Source organism: Mirounga leonina, unplaced genomic scaffold, assembly GCF_011800145.1.
Source record: "Mirounga leonina isolate KUSES-001 unplaced genomic scaffold, KU_Mleo_1.0 Mir_173, whole genome shotgun sequence".
In the NCBI taxonomy this organism is placed as follows: Eukaryota; Metazoa; Chordata; class Mammalia; order Carnivora; family Phocidae; genus Mirounga; species Mirounga leonina.
The window spans coordinates 11,115,228-11,133,797 of record NW_023270447.1 but is presented as its reverse complement, the minus strand read 5'-3'; the positions used below and the strand labels follow the sequence as shown (position 1 = coordinate 11,133,797).

Genomic DNA, 18,570 nt, shown 5'->3' with positions numbered 1-18,570 from the left:
ACTCACCCAAGCTATGTAGAGTATCCATAACATTTGATGCAGCCTAAAAATATATTTCATTATCAAGTAATCTGCAATGACATCCTCACTCTATTCCCTGACCCCCCAGCCATATGGAACAGTTGCCAGATGATTAAAAAAAGGAAAGAGAGATGTACGCAGAAATATCTTTTAACCTCTCATTTGAGAATGAAACAGCAACCTCCTCTGACATCAAAATGAATTTATATAAAAACATCCTGTTTGAGAGATACCTACCCAACTCCAGCCTCCTCTGTAAACAAAAGGCAGAACAAAAGCAATGCAGGTAAGGGCGGTGGTCGTGAGCATGAGCATCCGATGCACCTGCAAGGGTGAAATATAACCATGAGAATACAATTAACCAGGTAAGAGGAAGGAGTTGGCGTTACTGTGGCAAGAAGACTGAGGGGTGGGATTCACTGAAGGCAGGCATTCGATGGACATCTCATCACCATTTGCTGTGAGTTAAAAAAAAAAAAAAAAAACTTAGTAAACGACTGAACTTAAAGAAAACTCTAAGCTGCCATCCTCGTCATTCAAAAGCATTTGCCAAGACTTCACCTGCACAGAGCAGCATTAATGGCTATTTCACACACGGAGCATACCTACTTGCCAAAAGTCCTTCCTTTCCTTCCTTTATTAAGTTCCACCACCAAGCACAGTGCTGTACCAGATACCATCAGACAGCAAGGAAACAGAAAATACTGTCTCCCGAGAAGCTTCGCATACAAGTGAGGAGATGAAACATTTATGAAATGTCATTCATTGTCTAAATCATGCAAGTGGAATGACACTGTTAATTGAGTATGTCAGGATAAATGATGCAAACAAAAACTATCTCAGGGAAAGGAGAACACATAATCACTCTATATATCGCACTACATATAGAGACAGCAGAGTTTTAAAGGCAGTAGAGAACCGAATTGGTAAAGTGGAGACAGAAAGAATTTTCCAATTGGGAATATCCATACGAGCAGATGAGAGAGAGAACGAGAGAGTGAAATCAAAGGCAGAGACAGAGGCGAGCAAGGTGCATAGCAGTAGTGAGAACATATAAAACAGACTGACCCTGTCAGCCAATAGTGAGAAACCAGGTTAGATAAGGTAAGTCTTAAAGGCTACAAACTTATATGTACATAAAGTTTCAAGAATACTCCTTATAAAGTTCAAACTGTTCCAATAAACAGTATTTTCTCAAAAGCAGACATGTACATGCTATCTCAACATAGACACATTGATCTTCCACTATACGTGCAACATCTATACTCCGTGACATGTGAAAGAGAAGGTTGTTTTGCTTTGTTTTGAGGCGTGCTTATTGACTCTTGTCTTTCTATGAAGAGTCTGCCTCCTCATCCCATGCAAAGGGGCAGCATGAAAAAAAACACTTCTAGCTCCTCTTCCCACCTACAGAGTAGACAGATGATCTTGAGTAGTGAGTTAGGGACAGTCTAACATTCATTGGCATCAACCAGAGGCCAGACCTCTGTTCGGAAATGCATTAACCCTCGCTACTTCTTTCTTCGGCTCTCCCATCCGCCTTGACCTATCTGTACTCAGTAAGAGCAGTGAATGAATGCTCTTCCAGGCTCTACCCTCGTCCAACAGACACGTAAGTCAGGATCTTTTGGGTCCCAAAGTCTATGTTGCAAAGGGATGCACATGGTCCTGAGACATTCTCCAATCCAGCCTGACCCTCATAAAGCTGTCTCTATTTTGACCACCATCAAGTATCTTATGTCTCTTCTCAATTGGTTAGGAAGCCAAAGAGCAAAATGAAGGAATTATTAGGATTCCACAACTACAACAACTATAACCACAAAAAAAAAAAAAAAAGAAAGAAAGGAAAAGAAACCCACATACTATGTATGTTTTCATGTTGCAGTGTTCAAATAATATGGAAATTGCATTAAACTTTTTCTCCCACCTACCTGAAACCAAGCTGCTTGACCAAAGAAAGCCTTTGACCACACAGATTTGAAGAACCGAGCAATGAGCACACCTATGCCCACGGTAGTCATCCATGCCACAAACATTAAGGCACCTGCAGGTGGGAAAATAAAAGGGTTGAAAACACAAACCACGCTGTTTCTTAAAGGGCCATGCCAAATGCTCAGAACATGGAAAACAACTAAGGAAATACATTCAATGAACGTAAGCATAACCTAAAAACATCCCGCATATCATAGCTTTTACCGCCACCATTACTACTTCTAACAGCTAACACTTCCGTCGCTCCTACCGTGTGCCAGGCACTGTCTCCGAGTGCTTTACATGTATTACTCTAATTGATCTTTATTACAATCCCATTCAGTAGTTACAATTATTATTCGGGTTTTGCTGGATAGGGAAACTAAGGAAGAGAGAAGTTAAGTAACTCGCCTAAGGTTACAAAGTTGGGATCCGAACCCAGCCTGGCTTCAGCAACTGTGCTCTTAACCATGACACTAATACAGCCCTTCTGCAGGTAGGCGAGCATCTTCTCACTTCTCATTCCAAAAACAGTGAAAAACAAATAGGCAGGTTACATGCGAAATCCAATTACTGTCACCCTGGAGCTACCAGTAGAAGCAAATTACCAATAATAAAATTATTTTCAAGCTTAACTATGATGACATTTATTGAAACTCTACTGGAAGGAATAACTCTGGGAATATAAAGGAAATATACCAAATAAGGACAGATTCCCCACCCCATACAAGTATACACTACACTATTCCCCTACTTTTAAATCCCATCTTTTCAACAACAAACCGGGCTACTTTTCAAATGGAATCGACTTTCATCTGTAGAACCGAGCATGTTAGAACCTTATTTTGGGGCTATTGCTCTTCCAACGTGGTTAATTTCATCATTTTAATGATTTAATCATATCATGGTTAAAATCATCATTTGTATAGCACTGAGTAATTTGTACACCCTCAATTACTTATACACTAATCAGTTCTTCAACAAAACTGTATTTCTGAAACCAAACTACTATTAAACAATCAAAATCACAAAGCACTCTTTTATTATAAGCCTTTATTTTAATAAATGGCCTAATTAAGGTCTCACAAAAATTAAATTGATTAACCCAGATACTCAACTCTGGCTACAGTTAGAAATAACTAGGGCACTCTTTAAAAATTATAGATGTCTTAAAAGCTCCATTAGTGACTTTAATGTACAGCCAGGGTTAAAACCAATGACTAATCCCTACTTTCCATTTTTAATAAAAAGGAGAAAACATTAAGATAAACATTGCTACCTGCAAATGTTAATATTTAAATACAGAAGACTGATGAACATTTGGTAAATTATGCCCACCGCCATTCCTAATCCAGCCAGCACTGAGTCATCAGGTAAATTTATTGCACAAAGTAGTAATAATACTACACACATAACTTACCATGAGCCTTCAGAAGGAAAAAAGAATGGGATCCTCCCACATTCCTTGGATAGTCTGTCACATTATATTTTTCATATGTAATCAAAGGTTGCTGAGAATGCTTATAAATTTGACCTGAAATTTCACAAAAAGAAAATGAAGAAGAATTACTTCCTCAGGAGAGAAGGAATGGAAAGACAGTGGCATGGCAAAGAAACAAACTTTCTTACGGTAATAAAAAATAAATAAATATCATCAGAGATGCCACTCATATGCAAAAGCCACATAAATGTATACACAAGTACACATGATCATCTTGAAAAAAGTTAAAGAAATAATTTAGCCAATCAAGAGATGAATCAAAACGAGGACGAAGAATGGCGAAGTTATGCTGAAAGAGCAGGTGGTATGCAAGAGACCAAACACTGGGAAGTCAAGATGATCACTGGTAATATCAAAAATCACTGAAAATGTCAAATACAATTCTTCAAAGATACTACATACTTTTTAAAAATCTGGAATCCTAGACTAAACTAACAGAACTCAGACCTGGACAAAGTAGGTGGGTAGAAGACAAACAAAAGCATGTTGATGCAATATTATATTATTTGGCATATGGTCAATTCGGACCGGCTTTGACTAACAAATCAAAATCCCAAATAATGGTGATGTAAACAAATTAAGGATGTGTTATTATTTATTATGTATAAGATTAAGTCTGTGAATGTATAGAATCAGTCTGGTATGTGAGTATGTATGTGTGGCTGTTCATTCTGGGAATCTATCCTACAGAAATACTCCCCTTTTACCCAAAGATATATGTATAAGAATCTCTACGAGAAGTTGTGGGGTTTTTGTGCTGGACCAAAAAAAAAAAAAAAAAATTTAAGCAAGCTAAATGTCCATCATTAGGAGAATAAATCATGGAACATACATTATTTTAAGAATACAAGTGTCAAAAAGAATAAAAAGAATTAAGAAATTTGATATAACAGATATATAGGAATCTTTACCCCAATAATAATAAGTACTAGACTATAGACTACATCTCAATAATTTCCAAAAAGAAATAATTATATAAGATACAGGTTATATTATTTATCCAAAACACAACAAAACTAAAAATAAACAACAAAAAGCTAGGAAAAAATGATCCACCTAGATATTTATAAAACTACTCTTCTAAATAACCCTGGGGCTAAACAGGAAATCAAAATTTAAATTGCACAATGAAGACATTTCATATCAAAACACATGTGATGCAATCAAGGTACTATTCAAAAGAAGCTTTTATCATTTAAAAAGAATTTCCTTTAAAAAAAAAAAAGACTTAGGGGCCCTGGGTGGCTCAGTCGGTCAAGCGTCTGCCTTCGGCTCAGGTCATGATCACAGGGCCCTGGGATGGAGCCCTGCATTGGGCTCCTTGCTCAGCAGGGAGTCTGCTTCTCCCTCTCCTCCCCACCTGTGCTCTTTCTCACTATCTTTGTCACTGTCTCTGTCTCTCTCTCTCACATAAATAAATAAAATCTTTAAAAAAAAAAAAAAAGACTTAAAGTATTGAAGTCATCATTTAATTCAAGAGGTGTTTACACCAACAAAATATAACCCAGGAAAACAGAAAGGAAGATTGGTTAAAAATAAAGGTAGAAATTAACAAACTAGTAAGTCAAAAATGAAGTCTATAAAAGGCCAATGAAATCGACTGAGTGTTTGGCAAGTCCAACCACAAGATAAAAAGAAAGAACACAAACAGTATTAGAAATAAAAAGGGTGACACAGCAGCTGATAATAGAAGATACTCTTCAAAATTATATGAAAATGCTACATACAACTTTAAGTAAGCCAAAAATATTTTAAAATCTAAATGAAATGGATGAATTTATGGAAAAATCTAGAATTAAAAACTTCACCAAAGAAGTAGTAGTAATTCTGGAGAGTAATAATGGTAGAAGAATTTTTTTAATTAGTCAAATATTTCTATCCCTAAAGGTTCAGACAGTTATTATGTGGATGAGTTCTATTATACAATTAAAAAATTTTTTTTAACTTTAAAATTTCTTTTTTTTTTATGTTTTATTTATTTATTCATGAGAGTCAGAGAGAGAGAGAGAAAGAGAGGCAGAGGCAGAGGGAGAAGCAGGCTCCCCGCCTAGCAGGGAGCCCGATGCGGGACTCGATCCCAGAAACCTGGGATCATGACCTGAGCCGAAGGCAGATGCCCAACCATCTGAGCCACCCAGGCGCCCCTTAACTTTAAAAATTCTTATTTATTTAAGCTCTTCTAGAGTTCATTCTATGAGATTAGAATAACACTGAAACCAAAACTAGGCATGCATGCGCACACACACGCACACAATCCCACAACCATAGACCAAAATCAATTACAAATATAGATACAAAAAGTTTAAATAATAAAATATTAGTGAGTCAAATCAACTGCCCATTAAGAGAACTATGAAACATAGCCAAGCAAGGTTTATCCCAATAAAGTTGAGGATTGTTTGCCATTTTGAAGTCTACAAAAGTAATGGTAAAATATTATCTCAATTGCTGCCTAAAAGACCTCAGATGAAATTCAGCACATGTTCATGTCATGAACTCTGTCAAGTTAAGAAAAGATCATTTCCTAAACACCGTAAGAGATACCTACCAAAAAAATACAACAAACATGACACAACAATGAATATCAGAAGCATTCCCATCAAATTTAGGAACAAGACAAGAAGGCTTGCCACAGCACCACTACCAGTCCACTTTTTCTGGGAGAAGTAATCAATGCAATGAAACAAGAAAAAAATGAGGGCTTTGAACCTTGTCGTTATTTGCATAAAATATGGCGTTTATCTAGAAAATCCAAATAATCAACTGGCAAACTAGATGGCTAAATTCAAGATAAACATTCAAATATCAATAACTTTCCTACACACCAACAAATTTAGAAAATGTAAGAAAAATAATCCCATTCACAATAGTTTGTATTAGAAATCTATAAAATACATAGAAACAAAGTAACAAAAAATATATAAACCTATATGAAGACATGAAGAAAACCACCAGATTTTAATCAATGGAATATCCAATATATTCCTGGATAGAAAGATTCACTATTGCAAAGATGTTGATTATTTCCAAAATTAATCTAAAATTTCATTGCAATTCCAATCACAACCCCAATAGGATTTTCAATGGAATCTGACAGTCATTTCTAAAGTTTATCTAGAAGAAAAGATATACAACAAAGAGGCAAGAATTCCTAGAAAAGGAGGCCAGGAGGGGAATCATGCTCTATCAAAATTCATAACCTATTATAAAGCTACAGTAGTTTCAACGGACACAGTAATTGAGTAATGGAAGAATAAACTAGAAATAGTTTGATTTATTGATAGATGTTGGGCATACAATAAAGAGGCTTCTGAAGCAGCAGAGATAAAATAAACTATTCAAAAAATGGCATTAGGACAACTGGTTATTTGTTTCACAAATACTACTATATCATGGCTTGTTTATAACAGAGAGGATCGGAGAGAAAGCAGAAAACAAGAAAAGTTTTACGTAACGAATACCTAGAGAAGAGAGTCAAGAAGAAAGAGACAATAACTATCAGGAATTATACTGAATTAGTAGAGTTGTGGTGATGAAAACCAGACCACATTCCCCAATAGCCTGAGAGGCAAGTTGGAAGAAAGTGTTTTTAAACTGATTCACTGCAGACCCATAGGCTAACCAAGAACTGAACCTTCATAAAAGCAGAAGTCCATTATAATTTTGGGATTCCTTTGTATGGCTCCATTATAATCTTGGATTTCTGCTCTAAGGCAGATTGACTTCGTGTTTAGTACAAGGCTCTACAGTATTACGTGACGTGTGGTATTCCTAAATTGTTAAAATAACCGGTCATGTGATAACGGGGTCTCCAATTCATTAATTATTTAAATTGGTAGATTTCCTAATTGTGAATTACTTATTCACCCAAGTGAGTTCTATCATTTCCCATGACTGCTTATCTCATGATAGGGCAATGTTAGCATTCTGGGGGGGAAAACAGCATTAGAAAAAGGTTTTAAATGGATTTTACTGCAATTGGGTACATTTTACATTTATATGGGTCACAGAGATTTTATGATTGCTTTGAAAAATGGTTTCAACCTCACAAAGTCTCACTGCTTTTAAGCAGAGTGCAATTTATAAATGGTTCACATACATATAACTAGATAACAGAAGAGACAATGATTTATGTGGCAATTTTATTTTGTTCCCCAATACAAGGGTAATGGAAAGTTTATTCCCTGAAGCATTAATGCCTAGGTTTGGGTTTGGGGTTTTTTTTTTAAGGTTTTGTTTTGCATTTTTGCTTTGCACTCCACCAGTTTAAAAAAAAAAATGAGTCCGGGGCACCCAGGTGGCTCAGTTGGTTGAGCAGCTGCCTTCAGCTCAGGTCATGATCCTGGGGTCCTGGGATAGAGCCCCATGTGGGGCTCCCTGCTCAGCAGGGGGTCTGCCTCTCCCTCTCCTTCTGCCCCACCCCTCTGCTCCTGCTCTCTCTCAAATAAAATCTTTAAAGAAATAAAAAAAATTTTAAAAATGAGTCTGTGCTCCCAATATATGTATACTTTAGAACATATTCATGTACTATTGTCTTAATGCATTATGAACACTGTAAAATATATTAAAATAGAAATTTTTGAGATGAGAGGAGATAAAATAAATCTAAATATAAGATTCTAGTGTTGCTCATTGTATCCCCTAAACTGCCTTACAATGTATATACCTTATTTGGGAGAAACTTGTCCTAGAGTAGTAAGTTATCAAACCACAGTATACAAAACAATCACCTGCAGATTCCAAGCATCAACGACAGAGATTCAGTGAGTCTAAGCTGGAGTTCGGGAATCTACATTTTCAGCAGTCACTCCAAATGGTTCTGAAGCAGGTTGTTTGGGGCCACACTTTGAGAAACACCACAAAAGATAGAGATTCTCCCCACCATACCATCCGCATAGCAACACCAGCAGGAGAGGGAGATACAGAAATGCTCCATTCTGCACCTATATTATCCATGAACTAGATTTTTCTGGGGGAATATTGGAACTATCACTTAAAATATTGTTTCTATCAGAAAATGCATTTCAATTTCTACAGTGCTGACCTAAGAAGAAAGTTTTGGCATCGCCACACACACCCCCACACACAATTTATTATATAATAGAATTCATCTACTTAAATGAAACTGCTTTTCTTTTAAAGTGTAAATTTTTTAAGTATCAAGTTTTTTTTGAAGATTTTATTTATTTAACTGGGAGAGGGAGCATGAGCAGGGAGGAGGGGTGGAGGCAGAGGGAGAAGCAGGCTCCCAGCTGAGCAGGGAGTCTGACATGGGGCTCAATCCCAGGACCCCAAGATCATGACCTGAGCCGAAGGCAGACGCTTAACCATCTGAGCCACCCAGGTGCCCCTAAGTATCAAGTTTTTTAAAGTATAAGTGCAAACCGTTAAATGCCCTAGCAGCTGAAGACATCCATTTGCTTCAGTAGTCACTCATGGAGCACCTGCACCACACCAGGCACCAAAGGAAGCAGGCTGGTATGATGGAAAGGGCACGGCTTCTGTAAGCAGAACAGCCTGGGATGAAATTTCTGACTCCGCTACTTGTTTGATTTGGAACGAGTTACTTAGCCTTTCTAGGTTCCAGTTTCCTCCTCTTAAATGGGCAATATAATGTCTATTGACAAAGCCTCTGTGAGACATGGGATATATGTAATGCACAATAAGTGACAGCTAGAGTAACAACAAACACAATTACCTCTACTTGAGTGGCATCCGTTTCAAAACACAAATATTTGACCCTTTTCCTCATTAAAAATTCAATTCCTACATTTTCCATGTTCAAAAGTGTTGACGACTTAGGCTCTGAGGTCAACGAGTTTGGGTTCAAATTCCAGCTCTACCATGGACTCATCTGGGCAAATTACTTAACCGCTCCTAAGCCTCTGTTTCCTCCTGGATGAAACAGGGATAGTAAAAGAGTACATATCTAATATAATTTTTATGAAGATAAAAATGAAGGATCTAACTACAGTGCTTAGCCAGTGACTGGCAGTCATTAGCACGGAGTAGTTTTTCTTCATTATCATCACTTAGCCAAGAAATGATTTTCAAGCTCTTTTTGCTGTTACTGGCGCAAACGAGACTACACGATTTAACTAAAATAACTACATATATCACCTACAACTAAATCTACGAATATTCCTAAATTTTCTCATAACACTGAGGAAATACTTTATCCTGCTTCAAAACTATTGTGTCCCCTTTACCCATAGTATAAAATCAAAACCACATGATAGAATATGCAAGGGCTTTTCACCATTTTACCTACACCACATTTCTGCTCTTTCTCTTCCTTTACCTCACCCCCATCCTTCCATTCCATCCACCCAGCTTCTCACCATTTTCAAAGGAAGCTATATTCTCAAAGTTTGGGGGCGGTATTATCTCTCAAGAGATGAGTCACTACATACTACCTTGGCATTTCCTGTAGTTCTTCAAAACATCATCAGCCAAGACCTTAAACAAAATCTAATAATCCTTATTACTATGTGTTGCAATACCCACCAGGGCAGTCTTCTTAAGGACAAAGGAAATATTCTTTTAAAAAAAGAGGATAAAGTAAATATTCAAACACATAAAACTACTGCGGGCTGCACTTGGCATCAAATTCACTTAGAGAGATGTGGGACAGAGACAAGCACAGCTGCAGGGCATTTAGAGGCGTTTTCCTTTGATGGGAGATCTTGTAGCACCTTATTCAGTTGGCCAGGGGCTATTCTCTCTACCCCTCTTCCACCTCCCTGGAGAAAGCTCAGGTTCAAGGAGATGAGATTCACATTAGACAGGTTATCCTACAAAAGCCAGCATCTCTTGCAACAATCCCACAGTCACTGCTTACAGGATCCCTGCCAGGAATCTGCCAACGTCACAACACTTAGGGAAGCCCAAAGATATGGCTTCTTACTAGGTATTTATAGTTCTTCCTGGTCCAAATGCAGTTTGCCAGCCAGAAGTCACTTTTGTCATAAGCATGTCACCTTATAACATAGTTGACACTACTTTTATCTAGTTTCCCAGGATACAAAACGAGAAGGTCATCCAAAGTCGAACTGTCAGGCAAAAATGGAAAAGGGTTTTGATAACTCTTTACCCACAAGTGTGTATCTTAAAAAATGAGCAATTATAGTAGTCTCTTCAGGAAAGGTGGAAAAGGGAAGAAGAGAGAGAAAAAAACTTGAAAAGATAGTTTTCATCAATATACGTACCACCGTCAGCTGCACCATCTGCTAGAAATATGTAGTAGCTTGTGTTTAGATCAAATCTATTCTTAACCCCAGGAAGGGTAATGTTTCTTCTGAAAGAACACTGCATAACACCATCCGCCAGCCTCCAAGCCAGATCCTCAAGAGCACCCTACAAACGTACACAATGGGTCTTCTCAGCACTTTCCACAGATTTGTTAAAAATAAAATATGATCAAAATCCTGACCTGCTGGATTTCCTTTCCAGGAAAACTATATACATAGTGAAATGATTACTACAGTTGTGTCCTTACATACTTACCTTTTTTTTTGTGGTGAGAGCACCTGAAATTTACTCGCTTAGCAAATTTCCAGTATACAATACAGTTTTATTAAATACAGTCATCATGCTGTACATTAGATCTCTAGACTTACTCATCCTACATAACTGCAACTTTGTACCCTTTGACCACCGTCTCCCCTTTTCTACACTTTGCAAAAGCACAAGACAAGTTTCTCTTGTAGGAAAAGATGAATTCTTGCCTGTGTCACCTAAATCCTTTTTTTTTCACATGTTAGAAAAGAATATTTTATGATGAAGATGGTCAGAGCATCAGCTCCTTTTCAAAACCTTACAGACCGATTTTTAAGAAGAGGCTTGGGTTAATGACACAGAGTTTCTCGTCCAGTGAGAAGGAGGAGTGTATAGGGCGGAGACTGGTTCAGTGCCTTGGACAGTTGTCTTCTGTGCCTCTTCTTGGCATCTGTGCCAGAGATGGCCTATTTCTGGTAGAGAAGTGTCTCTCATCACATGGCATCGGCAAGCAGATGAGCGTTGACGGAGCGGTAGCTGTTGCCTAGGACTTCACACTCTCTGTGGAGCTTTCCCCTGGGCTTGGGACTTCTCCCTTGTTACATGTTACATTGTGGCCACGGGCGTATTACTTCCTAATTGTTTCTTCAGTGTTTTTGATTTTGTGTCAGTGGCCAGATGGGGTTACTACATCTGCCAAAGTTTCTTACCTGGGTAGAGGACTTATGGGGTTCTGACTCCAAGTAAAAACAGTATTTTGCCAAGTGGGATAAAGACAAATAAACTAGGAGAAAATGTTTCTTGTACTCCTCAGAGAGGAAGTGGGAAAACAATGTATATCAAACCATCATGTTGTATACCTTAAATACACATAATTTTATTAAATTATATAATAATAAAATATACTTTAATATATATTAAAATATAAATATATAATGATATTAATAATAAATTAAACATATAAATATAATACTATATAATTTATTTTTATATTTTAAAATAAAATAAAGCACAGAAAAGTTTCTCCCAGATTATTATAAGAAAGGAAGCCTGTTGCCAGACTCCTGCTCTGGGTCTGCTAACTGAGGATGGGGAGCTATCTTGCAGCAAAGTTACTCCACTGTTGGCCACACAGCCAAAAGACGGACAAGCCAGGTGGAGGTTCCCAGAATTTTCACACCTACCCTGGAGTCCATCACAGGGTGACTTCGCCCTGTCAAATGGGAAGGTTGTATGTGCACAGTCTGATCTTCACGAATACACAAATAAGCATCATCATCACCCTAAAAACATTTGCAAATGAGAAAAATTCAAAGGAATATCAACATTTTGTTTTTAAAAGCATCCCTAATGAAATCAAATAGTATTTGATGCTGTTAAAACATAATTTTCTGATTCAATCCTAATGATGCTATGAACTCAAGAGAATTGGCTGCCCAATTTATTAATTTAAAACAATTTTGCTATAATGAAGAAAGAAACAAAGATCAGAAACAGACCCATAAATACAGGGAACAAACCTGGTGGTTGCCAGAGGGGAGGGGGTGGGGGGATGGGCAAAATGGGTGAGAGGCAGTGGGAAACAGAGGCTTCCAGCTGTGGAATGAATAAGTCATGGGAATAAAAGGTAGAACACGGGGAATATAGTCAATGGTATAACAGTGTTGTATGGTAACAGATAGCAGCTACACTTGTGATGAGCATAGCATGATATTTAAAACTGTCCAATCATTATGTTGTACTGAAACTAATGTAACATTGTGTGTCAACTATACTTCATTCAATATAAATAAATAATAACTTTGTTATAATACAAAAGCAACACAATTTCAATGTAAAAATAGATTAAAATAACATGTTTATATGCCCATAAACTCAAACACCACTGTTAATGCTTTCATGTATATTCATCCAAACCTATTTGTATTTATACCTACTTTTTCACCCCAAATAGGAAAATACACAGTTCTGTTACTTTTTCACTGAACTTATTATGAACATTGTAAATAAATATCTGTGTCTTACAAATTTTCATAACTATAAATGCACTGCACTATATTGGGTTTGGGGGTGGTAACTTTTAAGATGAGGACACTGTAATCAAATACTGCTAATATTGTACACACTCAATAGATCACATATTAAGACCAACTTGTCTGAACTCAAGGAGGCATTTTCTGTCAGTCTAATTCCTATCTACTCTTTAGTCTCCAATATTCCTTAGCTCTAAAAGTTAGAGCTTAAAGTGACTATCAGAGGACACACAGAATCTTCAAATTACATTTAAATGATGGTACAAAGAAATAATCTGCATTTTAAATTACTGTGTATAGTTTTGGTTCTTTCACTTATTCTAAACCATTCTCCATAAACTATCTAACAAGATCTTTTTATATGTTGTAGTCACTAAACTCCTTAAACAAAGCCAAGACTGACAATTTATAATAAATTTTGCTATTAATCCCAATGATATTCTAACATATTTTAAATTTATTTTTTAAAGTTCCACCTTTGAGAACTCCCAAGTACATAACCTTAGCAACCAATTATTCACTGTTACACATCTTCTATTCAAATCAGAATTAGCCCAACTCAAGAAATTTGGAGTCATGGTGATTTAAACCAGGAATCAACCAACTATAGCACACACACCAAATTCAGCCTGATGCCTGTTTTTGTACAGCCCACAGGCTAACAAGGATGTTTACATATCTAAACCATTTATTAAAAAGAAGAATATGTCATGGGCGCCTGGGTGGCTCAGTCGTTAAGCGTCTGCCTTCAGCTCAGGTCATGATCCCAGGGTCCTGGGATCGAGCCCCGCATCGGGCTCCCTGCTCCGCGGGAAGCCTGTTTCTCCCTCTCCCACTCCCCCCTGCTTGTGTTCCCTCCCTCGCTGTTGTCTCTCTCTGTCAAATAAATAAAATCTTTAAAAAAAAAAAAGAAGAATATGTCATGATGAGTAAAAATACATGAAATCCAAATTTCAGTATCCACAAAGAAAGCCTTACTGGAATACAGCCACACCTATTAATTTATGGATTGTCTATTGCTGTTTCAGTGCTACCACACAGAGATGAGTATTAAGAACACAGACCATATGCCCACAAATTCTAAAGTTGCTACTATCTGAATCTTTACAGAAAAAGTTCACTGATCTCTAATTTAAACAATGTGTTTTCTCTACACTTTCATCTATGAGGTATACAAACTCTTTTTTTATTTAATAAAACAAATTTTAATATAACAAAACGGTTGATTTTGAGGCAAAATGATGATAAGCCAACTGCCATACTAACTCACTGCAGACAGACCTCTCAAATATTGGAGAGAATGATGGGGATGGAGAAGAAGTAACTTTCAGTCCTCACTACTCTACAGTGAAGAGTATGAGAAGGTTGCTATTACAACCTTAGGCTCCAGGCAATTCTAGAAACCCCAAGTATGGAGCATAGAAGCACACATATAAGAAGTTCCACCAAGTTTCTGAATTGGACAGATCCTCTTTCTCCCATTTGTTTCTCTTGAATCAAGCATTTAGAATGCACTCTGTTCAGAAAACATTGTGTGGGTTACTGTGGGAAAAATAAAGATGACTAGATTGTTCTTACAACCAAAGACTACTTTTTAATGGAAGAGACAGTTATAATAGTATGTGAATTATGATAAAACAGGTTTAGACAAAGTACCACGGAAGGACAAATTACGTAGAGCCAAAGGTTTGAAAAAACTTATCAGAAAAGATAGTAAGTAGGCCTTAGAGAATAAAAAATATTTATATGTTGATAAGGTAGAGTTGAGATTAAAGGAAAAGTTTCCCAAAAGGAGGAACTTCCAGGACCAAAGACATAGAAATAAAAAAATATATGAAACTTTTAGGGAACAGGTGATTATGTTAGCTAACACATATACATGGTAAGGCTGGAAATTCCAACAAGGACTTTGAAGAGTTTTGAAAGCCATGCTAATGAAAAAAGAACATTTTTCCTATAACTACTAAAGGTTTCTGGAGATAGGATTGAGATGATCTCCGTGGTAGCCCAGGAAGAAAACAACAGTGACTATTGAAAGATGAAATGGAATAAAATTGCTAAAAATTTTAAAGGAGAAATCATGGAGCCAGCAGGACTAGTGAGGGGTCACTGCGGCGATCTTGAAATGACAATAAAGGTGTAAGCCAAGTCAGAGATAGTGACGATACAATAAAAAGAATGAAGAAGTATGTCAAAGACAGAATCAAAAATCTGGAAGATTGGTAGCAATGAACATATTGGCACCCAAATCTTGACTTATTTTAAACACTATTCCTATTAAAAGGAAACAGACCTCCTTGGAGAAATAAAAATGCAAAACAGTGTAAGATGAGTGGACATCTTGTTTCACCAGAAAACAAAGACACACCAAAAAATTAACACAGACACATCGAAAGGTCACAAAAAAAAAACAGCTTGAAAGAGCCGTATTTGGGTTAATATGAGCATCTAAAACAAGAATGATGATGATAAACTATAACACAATAGACCAAAGGAATTCATTAGTCCATAGTGTGTCACCAAAAGGGAAGGGCAGATGCAGAGAAAAGATTCTTTTTAGAAGAACACCAGTTAATAAATAATTTAGAAAATCACCATTTTGTAACCACAAATGTAATAACTGTTTCAGGAAAGGAACAGCAATAGATGCTAAAATCATTTAGTAAAATGTTATTGAGGAACAGAATATTCACCCTCAAAGTATCACCCCACAGATTACTTATTAATTAAAAAGAGAAAATTCGGGGCACCTGGGTGGCTCAGTTGGTTAAGCATCTGCCTTTGGCTCAGGTCATGATACCAGGGCCCTGGGATCGAGCCCCACATTAGACCCCCTGCTCAGTGCAGAGTCTGCTTCTCCCTCTCCCTCTGCCTGCCACTCCCCCTCCCTCTGCCTGCCACTCCCCCTGCTTGTGCTCTGTCTCTCTCTCCCTCACTGTCTCTGTCAAATGAATAAATAAAATCTTTCTTTTAAAAAAAAAGAGAGAAAATATGCCTTCACAATGGAAAAATCTGACAGATACCAGTGATCAAACACAGAATCATCAATAATGGACTAATTTGACATTACACACCTCTTGATATGATCACTGAGATAGAAACAAACCCTTTTGGCAGTCTTTGTGCCAAAAATCTTAACCTGAATCTACTGTACAAACTGTGGAACATTCTACAGAATTGGACTAAAAAGAAATCTAGAAAATAGGTAGGGTAGGGCGCCTGGGTGGCTCAGTTGGTTAAGCGACTGCCTTTGACTCAGGTCATGATCCTGGAGTCCCGGGATCGAGTCCCGCATCGGGCTCCCTGCTCGGCAGGGAGTCTGCTTCTCCCTCTGACCCTCCTCCCTCTCATGCTCTGTCTCTCATTCTCTCTCTCTCAAATAAATAAATAAAATCTTTAAAAAAGATTTTTTAGGTAGGGAAACTGATCAAAGAGATACGATAATTAAATGTATTGGGTGATAAATGATTGGATCTTGGGTCAGAAATTTTTTTAAAAAACAGCTATAAAGGACTTTATGGGGACAACTGAGGTATTTGGAATATAGACTATATTGCATAAAATTATTATATCATTGTTAAGTTTTCTCAATGTGATCAAGATATTATGGTAATTATAGGAGCATATCCTTGTTCTTAGGAGATACTTGCTAAAAATTGTAAAGATAAAATGTCATGAGATATCTATAACTTTCAAATAGTATGGGGAAAAATGTGTGTTTTATATACACTTCATAAGTCAATCTACACACAAACATACAAACACACACACACACACCTGGTGGGGGAAGGAAAGGGAGAGAACATGGCAAGTGTAGATGAAGAACTTATTGGTGTTTGTTGTACTATTCTTTCAACTTTCATGTAGGTTTAAAACTTCTCAAAACAAAAAGTTGGGGGTGTGCAGGAGGAAGAAGGACCTGAGGTGAATAAAAGGGAAGAACCTAAGTCACAACCAAATTCCCTGAACACCAAAGAAGATGGTGGCAGCAATGAATGAGAGTCTATAAACTGCCCAGGACAGTTTCTGAAAAGAAGCAAGAGATCAGTAATGGTAACTGCTTTTTTATTACTGTTTTGATCACCAAGAATGGGGAACACAGGAAACATGAGGAGGGAAGATACTAAATTCAGTTTTATAAATGATGGTTGGTGCTGTCCAGGAATACTCATCTGGACAAGATCAGCCAGCCACTGGAAATCCCAATCTGAAGTGCAAGAGAGGCCAGAACTGGGAACATTCTAGAACTCAACATTAAGAAATTTTGTACAGAGCAAGATGACATTGGGCAGGAGAAGGAAGCCAACAGAAGCTAATATATAGTATGCCTTCTTGATACACTTTGTATCATTTAATAAAGTATCTGAGATAGGGAATATGTGTATACTTTGAAATTTAGTTAAAATTCAGACATCAGCAAGTCATTGTTAGCAAAAATATGGAAAATTATACTTTTCATCAATTTTAGTGATGAAGTCTAATACCAAAATAATTGTTATCATTAATTCACAAGTAAAATTGAAAAAGGTATCATTTAGCTAGTATTCATAGCATCAGATACCTTCAGTATTTAAATTTATATTAGGAACTAAAAAGAAACAGCAGGTCATAAAAGTATCCTAAAATTTTCTGAATAACCAAAAATAGAAATAACCACTTTAAAAATATTTTCTGAGGATGATTTATTTCCCCCAATTTAGGCAAACAGGTGTACAGATGATTTTAATCATTAAGTAAGATTGCTCTGTAAATCAACTGCACCTGCATAATTAAGTCTTTTTTATAAACATTTTTTGATGAGTACTATACTAGAAACATAAGATTTCTAAGTAAGATAAATATATCTTGAAGTAAAGACAAATGCTTTTGTGCCATCGATGCCTACAACTTAGAACAGAAACAACGGGTCTACTTATGGGCTCCTCATCACCACGCCCAGGGTAGCAGTACTGTCTTTTCCTCTCGCTGACAGATTTTATGTGACCAGAAAAAGAAAAATGTGAATATACTATTGCATGAAGTTTGACTCTAAAGTGACTGCAATGTTTTCTATTTAAGGGACCAGAGCACATATCTCAATGAGCACTGTATGTTACAGATGAAGCTACATGCTTATTCCAACGAGACCACCACTGTTAATCCTTGGAGGGGGGCCATCTTCAGAATTTCCTTCATAACCAGTTCCATCACATTCACACAACAAGCACTACCACCATCTTTCCTTATTGCTGTGTAGTCCCATTTTATTTTTAATCCAGTCTCATCATCCCCCTTAGGCGCCAAACCTGGTTCATTTTGGCCAGAACTGCAAATACCCAAAAGAATATGCTATAGGTTTGATGACAATTACAAAGGGAAATGGGGAAAACATTTTGAACTACTGTAACATCATTCAATCAAGTATAAAATTTCCCAAGAAACAACTTTAAAAAAGAAAGAGTCATAATTCCTTATATGTTATTTTTAAAAGCACATGACATATCTGGGGAGCTTACGTGGCTCAGAAGGTTAAGTGTCTGACTCTTGATTTCAGCTCAGGTCATGATC

At 36.9% G+C, this 18,570-nt stretch overlaps 1 protein-coding gene across 8 annotated transcripts in view; it reads right to left on the bottom strand.

Annotated features, from left to right (window-relative positions):
- Nucleotides 1-18,570, bottom strand: part of FRRS1 (ferric chelate reductase 1) — an 87,054-nt gene that overhangs the window by 5,879 nt on the left and 62,605 nt on the right. For all 8 annotated transcript variants that reach the window (XM_035017951.1, XM_035017948.1, XM_035017949.1 and 5 more), the window contains 5 exons: nucleotides 12,175-12,273; nucleotides 10,702-10,849; nucleotides 3,413-3,526; nucleotides 1,953-2,065; nucleotides 259-345 (listed from right to left, as the gene is read on the bottom strand). In XM_035017951.1, coding sequence (XP_034873842.1) covers nucleotides 259-345; nucleotides 1,953-2,065; nucleotides 3,413-3,526; nucleotides 10,702-10,849; nucleotides 12,175-12,273 — 561 coding nt within the window. The remainder of the gene's footprint in view (nucleotides 1-258; nucleotides 346-1,952; nucleotides 2,066-3,412; nucleotides 3,527-10,701; nucleotides 10,850-12,174; nucleotides 12,274-18,570) is intronic.